Below are 9,882 nucleotides of genomic sequence, written 5' to 3'. Positions count from 1 at the left end.
ATTTTATTTTTATTTTATATAAAATATAATAAAATATATATAATGTATTAAAAGGATTTAATAATTGGAAGGACTAGGATTAAAAAGAGGGAAGGAAATTTTCGTTATTTTTACTTTTTTTAGTCTTCATTATGGATTCATTAAGGGATTTATGGCATTGGATTGTTTGCTCCTCTTACAAGTGCAATTTCACAGGATCACTGAGTTTGTAACCAAAGTATCTGTATGGGGCTTAAAAAATATTACACATATTAATTATACAATACACTCTCATATTATTTTATTAAAATAAATTTTATCAAAATCATTTCATTTACTGATAAGATTGATCCCTGATGCAATATCAGTTCCTTTAGTGTTAACAAATTATGACTAATTTTTGCAGATATCATTCTTTTATCTACATCACATCTAAATAAATCTCATTAATTGGTATATATATATATACACACACACACACAAAGAATGTCTATAAAAAAGCATTCATTAACATAATCTTATCTTACAAGTTTACTAACAAGTAAAATAAAAACCGCCAACACATATTAAAACCACATTGAATTCACTTGGCATGTAGTCACTTTTTCAAGAAGGAAAAATTATACCTGAAGCCATACGAAAAAGCTAACAACTATAAATGAATTTACCTGTGGACGGCGGTCGCGGGGACTGCGGCGTCGGCGTGCCGACGTCGGAGCGCCTGTAGTGTTCGGCATCTTCGCACAGCTCGTCGGCGAGAAAGATCTCGCGATCGTCCAGGCACACGTCGCCGTCGTCGCTATAGACCCATCAGAAAATTTCCACGATAAAACAATTTCTCTTTTCTGTTTGAAGAATCGAAAGCAACGATTTTCTCGCAATTTACCTCTCAGAGCTCGCCGAACTTGGTGGCTCGAATGGATGCTGCACTTTAGCTGCCATATTCCCTGGATTTCGTTGGCTTGAGCTCGTCACCTCCCGCCGACAACGTCAACGTCGAGGACGATCACTTGCATCTACTACGTTGTTCATAAGCACACGTCAAACGTATATACACAAGCATGCAGCGATGTATATATGTGCAGTATCGCAACCCTACAGTTTATGGCCGCGTTCAGAAGAGAAAGCGCTCAGTTATCGTCTTGTCAACACTTGACGTTGATTCGTTGGTTCTAAAAGTAAGAACCAATCACATTCGATTGCTACTAAGCGGTTTTCTCTGCTGAACGCGGCCAGTGTCATTTCCTAGATTGTGGGAAAAATCCCCACCATTCAATCATCGTATTTACTTTGGGTGTGTTCGAGAAGCACGCTTTTAGCGCTATGAGCGTGCTCTGTCCTTGTTCAACTTACGGTAAATAATAAAGATAGAACGACACTTTTAGCGCGTAAACGTGTTTCCCGAACACAATCTTTGTACATACGCATGCTTGGAGTGTCTTCGGGAATCCTATCTGTGGGGTAGAATTTAATTGATCAATAAAGATAAAAAGATTAGAGGCGTAGAACACAAAAAAACGCTATCTTGTTCCTACTTTCTGATTGGTCGGTTATAGCCGCCATATCAGACTCGTATCCCACGTTGTAGAGTTGTTATCAAATGTGATTGTGTTGATTAAAGTCTAAATAAATACATATTATTATTTCTTGTGATCACGGTAATCAGAAATATTTTTTCTGTGTCGTTAAATTAACTGCAAGGGACTTCACTGACATTGTAAGATCCTTATTTGTGTCCAACAGCACACATATATAATATCCAGTCTAACCTTTTCATCCGTGTATCGGATTCGCATCACAATTCATCTTTCTGTTCTATTTTAGATGGTGAGACACTGTGCAGTTAGCGGCTGTAATGTAAAGGAAAAGCAAGGCCTTATGATGTTCCGATTTCCGAAAGAACCAGAAAGGCGTGCGAAGTGGATTTCATTAGTAAACCGGTCAAATTGGCAACCCCATGCAAATAGCACACTTTGCGAAGTATGTATCACTCTGTGTATTTCTACTGCTGTCATAAAATTTGTGCTAATCATACTCATTTTTTTTTTTTTTAAATGTTCAGATCCATTTTGGCAAAGACCAGTGGGAGCAGAGGAGGATCGATGGTTTAAGAAAGTTACAATGCTCGGCTATTCCATCGTTACTATGTTCAAGAGAAAATAGTTCGCCTGCCTCTTACATTCCTTCTCTTGATGAACATAACTACTGTCGCCTGTCCAGTGCTCCAGCAGCCACCTTTCATCCTCTGATACTTCTCCAACGAAGCCTCTTGAAGGATGTCTCTAACACAAATTTGAATAATACTCCTATCCATCCAGCAACTTTTGTCACCTCTGTCAATTTACCCAAGAAAATATCTGCATCGGAGATACAGTCGTCAGCATCCTCACCAGTTACAGATACTATGGAAGAAGAATCTGTGGAAGCTTTGAAGGAACGATTAGAGTTAAAAGAAAAAGAAATAGCCGCACTCCAGACAAAATATGTTTCCATACAGAAGAAGGCAGGTAGAATTTTTACAAGTTATTGCAATATGAAGAGGCAACGTGAAAGAATGAAAACAGAGCTTAAAAGACTTCAAGATTTCCATCGTCACAGCCATGGATTATTGGCCGTCAGGTTGCGTCAAGATCAATTGAAGGCTCTATGTTCAAAGACTACAAGAGGAAGAAAATGGAGCATTCCCACCATTACTGACGCACTAGTTTACAAGATGAAATTGGGAACGCAAACCTACTCGGAATTTGTTAGAAAGTTTCCAATTTTCCCTTCAGTCAGGACACTTCAAAAGGCAGCTGAACATTTATAGTAGTTGTCAGAAACAAACTTTTTATTTAATTATATAGTGTACGTGACATAAACTATAATTTTGGATGCATCCAGGTGGGGAATCCAAACACAGCCCATGATGTAAGAAAATAATAATATAATGGCACTATCAACGTGCGGGCTTAAGATGGCGGCAAGGTAGAGTTCGCGTTTCTCTGTATTTTAGGCCTCTACTTTCAACGTAATGTATCGTGTTTAGGATTCCTATAAATAAATCTTATATTTTTCGTTATATGGAATGCCAAAGATTTGAAAAAACAGATAAATGCTTACATATATTAAAATTATAAACAAAATATTTTATTAATAAAATTTGTGTTGCATCATCATATTTTCCATTATTTCGTTATGTCATATCATAGATATTGTCCAGGCAACACATCTAGAATCTAGAAAACTTCCTCTCTTACATGATATCCGAGTGATACCCAAAATAAACGAATAGAAAATTTAGAATCTGTAATAAAAACTAAAAACAATGTGAGCAATAAAAAAACCAAGTATAATAAGTCTTAAATAGAAAATTTTTAAGAAAAAAAAAATGTGCAATGTACAATAAATATATATGATAATTCTACATTTTACGAGACGCCAAATACAGCTAAAAAAAGAAAATTAGAATCTTTTTTTCCGCAGAAATTGCAGAACAAAAATCTTTATCAGTGACACACGATCGAAGCAACAAAAATAAATGACCTCCCGCGATAACAAGCAGGATCCTCTCACGAATGATACCTATTGCTGTATGCAGTTTCAGACGGCAGTCGCGCGTCGTCGCTGAGAATCGTGTGTTCATTCAGCCGGTAACACTGGACCATCGCTCGATCTCGTTGTTGGCCGGCCGAGCGCAAAGTGTAGCATATAATGTATATATGTCCAATACATACATACATACGCGTAAAGTGAGCGAGAAAGAGAGAACGAAAAATTACCCCGAGTTTACCCCCGATGGCTTCTGCGTCGTGTTGACTCCGTCGCGTCGCGTGACGTCGCGCCGTCTTTTAATAGAGTACCTCCTCGCCTCCTCACAACCGGTTCGCCCGTGTACGATAGGATACGTGGAGACCCCAGCTCTCGTCGGGAGACGCGCCCTCGTTCGACCTTGAGCGACTATAACCGGTGCGTAACGTTCGATGTACGGAGCATCGGTGGCATTGGCACGTCGCGGAGGATTCATCGCTGCTGATCGCAACAAGCCGACCACCGCCGCGAGTCGGCCCGCACTCTCCTCGCTTCTCTGTTTACTTCCTCCTCGGCGGCGGCGCTTACTCCTCGACGCGTAATAACTTCGGCGGCGAAATGGCGAAGAAGACGTACGATCTACTCTTCAAGCTACTGCTCATCGGCGACTCCGGCGTCGGCAAGACGTGCATACTGTTCCGCTTCTCGGACGATGCCTTCTCCACCACGTTCATTTCCACAATAGGTGAGAAACAAATAAAAGGAGAGAAAGATATATATGTACATATATATATAAATATATGTATATATAAAATATACACATATATATATATATATGGATGGAAAGACCAGGAATCGTTTCTTCGTTGACGCAGCGCTTTCGTTGAAAAAAAAAACAGCTGTCGCGTCTCGTTCTGTAAAATCAAACGCAATGGAGCTGATTGCCGTTTCATTTCTCTGTGTGCAAAGTTCACGGGCACGCGCGCATGTATGCATACACGCACACTTAAAGAACGATCAGGATAAAATTACGAGCGTGTTTTCTCGCCAAAAAAGTGATCATTGTACTTTTCTTTCGCTGATCGTGCATACATCAATTTAACGATAGCAAGCTCATATTACGTATGTTGCAGAAAAGATCTTTATCGTATAAACAATTTTTAACTTTATATAAATATATATTATATATATTCTTAAAGCATGTAAATAAAAAATGACTGGACGTACATACATAATTTCTTGAAATTCTAAAGAAAAATGTTTTATTATCCTTTTTTTTTTTAATATATGAAATATAAAAGTGCTTCTTCTCATAGGTATTGATTTTAAAATCAAGACAGTGGAATTAAGAGGAAAGAAAATCAAATTACAGATATGGTGAGTTATCACGTAGGTATATAATTAAAAAAATCTATGTATTTATGTTTATATATTTGCAGGGACACAGCTGGGCAAGAAAGATTCCACACTATTACAACATCATATTACAGAGGGGCTATGGGGATTATGCTTGTTTATGATATTACTAATGAAAAAACATTTGAGAATATTGTGAAGTGGTTGAGAAATATCGATGAAGTAAGTATATAACTTATTACTTATATTCACAAATATTAATTATATGTTTAAAGCAAACAATAATTTTGACTATAAATATTTCCTATAGCATGCAAACGAAGATGTGGAAAAGATGATATTAGGAAATAAGAGTGATATGGAAGAAAAACGTGTTGTCAGCACCGAGAAAGGAGAAGCGGTAAGTATTTAATTATTATACACACATTTCTTGATATATTATGATAAAACAATATAGTAACTAATTGTTTGTTAAAGATACAACATATAGCTTCAATAAACAAAATTTTCTCATTTATAGATAGCGAGAGAACATGGCATTAGATTTATGGAGACGTCTGCAAAAGCAAATATTAATATCGATCGAGCATTTAGTGAGCTAGCGGAAGCAATATTGGACAAAACACACGGCAAGGAACCTCAAGATGCGCCCGACAGAGTGACGGTTGATCGAAGAGTAGAAAAAAATTCGAATCGGTGCTGCTAATTTTATATATTATTTATTTTAACGGTACATGATGAACTATATATCAGCTCGTGCCACACTTGGGATAGAGTTCTCGATAGACTTAGAGCATAATTTAAAGCATAATAACATATTTAAACATTTCACGACACTGCCTGATCAGGTGTAATCTAATCTCACTTTTGCTCTGGTAAAAACATTTTTTTATGCTGCAATCAAAACAGATATTGCTAAAAAAGAAAAAAAAAGATTACTCATCCAACCCAGTATATTTGAAAGTTATATTTCGTAATTACATGTACATAAGCAATAAGTTTCAAACAACATTATTCTTTCACACATATATTATAGAATTATATCTATAATATATAAACAAATTTGAAATTTCATTAGTTTATATAAATGATAAAAAAAGTTTGCATAAACACGCAAGTTTTAGTAATGGATCTTCATGTTTCATGTGAAACGCTATTGCATTGTTGCACGAACAAAGAACTAGGACATATTGTTTGTTATGAGGCTGCAATTTGTTACCATGTTGAGTGATGTGAGTATGAGTGTCAGCTTTGATCTTGATAAATCTTTTTGGACATTAAAAGCTTTCCTGTGTGGATAATTGCACCAGACACGTGCTTATTTGTATATTAAGTTAAGGTGAGAAAGTTTAAAACCGAAAGCTTTTACCGTTTTGTGTACGGCCAATTTATTATAAATATAAATATCCACAATTTCGAAATCATTCTGTTGTTATTTCTTAAAAACATGTATACATATATGAAATTTTTTAGATATGAAAACATACATATATGCATATATCTTGCATGAAATCTTTTTAGATGATGAAAATTACTTAGATAAATAAATGTCGCTATATATAAACACTTCGTATCAAAAACATTAAAAATATTATGACAATTTAAATTATAGAATTTTTTATATTTTTTTTCTATATGCATTATTGGTAAAAATTAATCAGCAACAACCATCATTTGATTATTTTTTCTGCATCGTATTGAATGATATTGTAAACAGGATTGTCATGCATTATATAACATTACACGAAACCTGAAATTTTGTGCATGCATCATGCATAGGAATATTAACATATCTATTGGAAACAAATGTAATACTAATATTATCTGAAATTGAAAAAAAGAGATCACAAATATTGGAGAATAATTACACGTTTTATTATTTAAATATGAACAAAGAATAAACACAATCACAATTTTCTAAATATATATATATATGTATATGGGCAACCACAGGTACAAGCATCTTTCAGGGTTACCTCTGGAATTACAGTCAGGTCAAGATAATACAATACTACAACTAATGCTGGGTGTTTTTATATCACATAATATTTTTTTATATCATAATATACATATATAATATATAATATATTTATTATAATTATATTAATATCATTATAATAAATTTTTAATTAGATGTATACATTTATTGATCGCATTAAAGAATTCGTAAGAAAGATTTTTAAAAAAATAAGATATAAATTTCATAGCCACTTTTATAATAAATGATTTTGATGACAATTACATATACTAAGCAAAATAATATACAGCAGAGAAATAAAACTGATACTTTTTTATAATAATAATAATAATAATAATGCATACTATCCTATTAAAGCAATTATAAGAATTTATATTTGGTTTCATACCTAAGAGAAGATAGGAAACACTTTGTATTACGCCTTATGGACGTAAATAAGAGGCTTTGAATCCAAGCGTGCTGTTTGTACATATATATATATATATGTATATGGGCAACCACAGGTACAAGCATCTTTCAGGGTTACCTCTGGAATTACAGTCAGGTCAAGATAATACAATACTACAACTAATGCTGGGTGTTTTTATATCACATAATATTTTTTTATATCATAATATACATATATAATATATAATATATTTATTATAATTATATTAATATCATTATAAATTTATATTTGGTTTCATACCTAAGAGAAGATAGGAAACACTTTGTATTACGCCTTATGGACGTAAATAAGAGGCTTTGAATCCAAGCGTGCTGTTTGTACACATTAATCTTCAAAAATTTGTAAAAACTACCTGTTCATAGAAATTAAAATCTTGCCAATATTATACTTCTTTACACTTCATTATTTGCTCGCCTACAGTGTACTCTCAGGACGATAACTGCAGAGAGCCAGAGCAGGACGGCGATAAGTAAAAGCTGCTTGTGTATCTTGTAGTAGTTACAATACAAGTCAAAATAGAATTGACAGCAATTAGTCTCGCGAAGCGCCAATAATAGTCAGGATGTAGATGAAAATGTTAACAACATCTAGATACAGACTCAACGCGGCAAAGATGTACTCCTCTGGCGAAATGGAATATTTGTGCTTTCCACCTATCATCATTTGCGTATCATAGATCAGATAGAAAGAGAATATTAATGCACCGAGCGACGCATAAACCAAAGTCATAATTTTTCCAGGCCAGATCATCGCGACTATACCAAAAATAAGTAAGATGAGCACAGCGACAAATAGAACGGTATGTAATCCTGTAAAATCAATTTTCGTCTGAAATGCGAATATTGTCAGTCCTAGACAAACCGCCGCTGTAATTCCAACAGCTAACATAACCTGTAAAAGCATTGTAGATAGATAAAACTTCTTACAATTTAGGCTGCGTTCCGATATTCACTGCCAGTACTGAAAATCTATAGTTTACGTCACATGCATTATAGATTTTCAGGACTGGCAATGAATATTGGAAGGCAACCTTAATATAATGTATTACAAAAATTATTCACACATATATACAATATTCGGAATCAATATTACAATACTAAAATTGTTTTGGACAACTTACTTCTTCACTTTTGTAAGTCGAAGAAGCTAGAGCCAGCAAGAAAGCTTCCGCCAATGTAAATAAAAACAGGAATATGAAGTTCATCGGGGCCTTACGTCTCACATTGGTACAGCAAGCCATACATATGATCAAGATGATAGTTGCAGCAAAGGCGATCCAAAACAATTCTGTATGTCTCATGGCCCATTGCTGTGTTGGTTTATGATAGAGGAACAAAGTAATCATCCCAAATGTGATGAGTAACTGACACATCAGGATGCTATATACTTTCCTATAAAAGAAAAATATATATTTATATATTTGCTATAAATTCTATCTAGAGCATGCTATATAAATTTTAGGAGTCATGAAACTTACCTGATGAAGCCATTCCTAATGGTTTTATCATTGAATTCAAATCCTTTGATCTCATCCTGCAGAGGGTCTTCTCCATAGCTAGACCCGTACATCCCTGATTGAACTGGTGGTATTCCTCCGAATCCTGAACCAATTGGCGGTGCCTCACCGTAAGGTGGAGCACCTGGTGGAGGTATAAATCCTGGACCTATTCAAAAATAGTAATGTTCGATGAATAAATAAAATGCTATATTTTAAAATAGTTTAAATAATATTATGTTGAGCTATATTACCTACCTGGCGGATTTCCACCGGAGTAAGGTGGTGGATATCCTGGATTTTGTGGAGGATATGGATAGCCTTCTTGCGGTGGTGGATACCCAGGATTTTGTTGAGGGTATGGATGTGGACCTGCACAGTCAAATTCGAAAAACATAGATATCAACGTTGCAATATCATATGCATTTAACCTTGTAGTAACGTGAAGAACTCTGTGTGCACTAACAGCAGCCACTACTTTTACATAGTGCATGTTTTATGCTTTTGTAAGATTAAATTCTAATTATGTTTGATATAATTTGTTGGAATGCATATATTTGTGAATATATATTGTACAAAAACTATAATCTTGATGAGATGTGTATGTGTGTGCGTGTGCTAATCAGCGCATCTTTTTTTTAACACGCTACTTGCATACATATTAATTTGCTAATAATTTTTTGATTCTCTCAAGTGTTGATTAAAGATAATCATTATTAACAATGTGCTTTTTCAAATGTTGTATAGAATGATGTACCCTTTTAAGCAAGTGCTATGCTAACTGTTGATTGAACGATCTCTGGTGTAGATTCAGAACAGTTAAATAATAAAATATAATAATATAGGAAATATATTAAAAACAGAAGGAAAAAAGAGAGATCAGAACCTTGTTGCCCTGGATAGAATCCCGCACCAGGTGCTTGCCAAGTTGTCATCTTTTGGTTTTGTTTTAGCTGAAAAAGAACTTATCATTATATATATAACTAGGGATTTCTTTTACGAAAAAAATATCAATAAATCAATAAATATGTATAAATGCTCCAACAATATTAAAAATATTTAAATATTTAAAAAAATCATTGAGAAACATTTATCTTATGTCTCTCGCTCACTCAC

The 9,882-nt window shown here is 34.4% G+C and overlaps 4 protein-coding genes across 7 annotated transcripts in view; 2 read left to right on the top strand and 2 right to left on the bottom strand.

Moving 5' to 3' along the window:
• The window catches only part of LOC115240822 (uridine-cytidine kinase-like 1), a 4,465-nt gene extending 3,461 nt beyond the window's left edge, over positions 1 to 1,004 (bottom strand). For both annotated transcript variants that reach the window (XM_029816204.1, XM_029816205.1), the window contains exons 1-2: positions 866 to 1,004; positions 648 to 778 (exon numbers count right to left, since the gene is read on the bottom strand). In XM_029816204.1, the coding sequence (XP_029672064.1) occupies positions 648 to 778; positions 866 to 921 (187 nt within the window). In that variant the 5' untranslated portion in view covers positions 922 to 1,004. The remainder of the gene's footprint in view (positions 1 to 647; positions 779 to 865) is intronic.
• A 406-nt stretch (positions 1,005 to 1,410) lies between these two features.
• Positions 1,411 to 3,129, top strand: LOC115240825 (THAP domain-containing protein 2-like). The gene is made up of 3 exons (XM_029816210.1): positions 1,411 to 1,696; positions 1,804 to 1,959; positions 2,042 to 3,129. Exons 2-3 carry the CDS (start codon positions 1,804 to 1,806, stop codon positions 2,786 to 2,788), a joined length of 903 nt encoding a protein of 300 aa, XP_029672070.1. The 5' UTR covers positions 1,411 to 1,696; the 3' UTR covers positions 2,789 to 3,129.
• Positions 3,130 to 3,827: 698 nt separating this feature from the next.
• LOC115240826 (ras-related protein Rab-10) lies at positions 3,828 to 6,269 on the top strand. Its single transcript, XM_029816211.1, has 5 exons — positions 3,828 to 4,234; positions 4,806 to 4,866; positions 4,929 to 5,067; positions 5,156 to 5,245; positions 5,366 to 6,269. Exons 1-5 carry the CDS (start codon positions 4,108 to 4,110, stop codon positions 5,549 to 5,551), a joined length of 603 nt encoding a protein of 200 aa, XP_029672071.1. The 5' UTR covers positions 3,828 to 4,107; the 3' UTR covers positions 5,552 to 6,269.
• An 877-nt stretch (positions 6,270 to 7,146) lies between these two features.
• The window catches only part of LOC115240824 (protein lifeguard 1), a 6,815-nt gene continuing 4,079 nt past the window's right edge, over positions 7,147 to 9,882 (bottom strand). For 2 of the 3 annotated variants that reach the window (XM_029816207.1, XM_029816206.1), the window contains exons 2-7: positions 9,653 to 9,719; positions 9,025 to 9,138; positions 8,749 to 8,935; positions 8,392 to 8,662; positions 7,512 to 8,162; positions 7,147 to 7,211 (exon numbers count right to left, since the gene is read on the bottom strand). In XM_029816207.1, coding sequence (XP_029672067.1) covers positions 7,803 to 8,162; positions 8,392 to 8,662; positions 8,749 to 8,935; positions 9,025 to 9,138; positions 9,653 to 9,701 — 981 coding nt within the window. In that variant the 5' untranslated portion in view covers positions 9,702 to 9,719 and the 3' untranslated portion in view covers positions 7,147 to 7,211; positions 7,512 to 7,802. The remainder of the gene's footprint in view (positions 7,212 to 7,511; positions 8,163 to 8,391; positions 8,663 to 8,748; positions 8,936 to 9,024; positions 9,139 to 9,652; positions 9,720 to 9,882) is intronic. The other variant, XM_029816208.1, reaches the window with a different exon arrangement.

Source organism: Formica exsecta, unplaced genomic scaffold, assembly GCF_003651465.1.
Source record: "Formica exsecta isolate Colony F162 unplaced genomic scaffold, ASM365146v1 scaffold451, whole genome shotgun sequence".
In the NCBI taxonomy this organism is placed as follows: domain Eukaryota; kingdom Metazoa; phylum Arthropoda; class Insecta; order Hymenoptera; family Formicidae; genus Formica; species Formica exsecta.
Note: the sequence above shows the minus strand (reverse complement) of the source record. Positions and strands in the feature narration are given on the sequence as shown.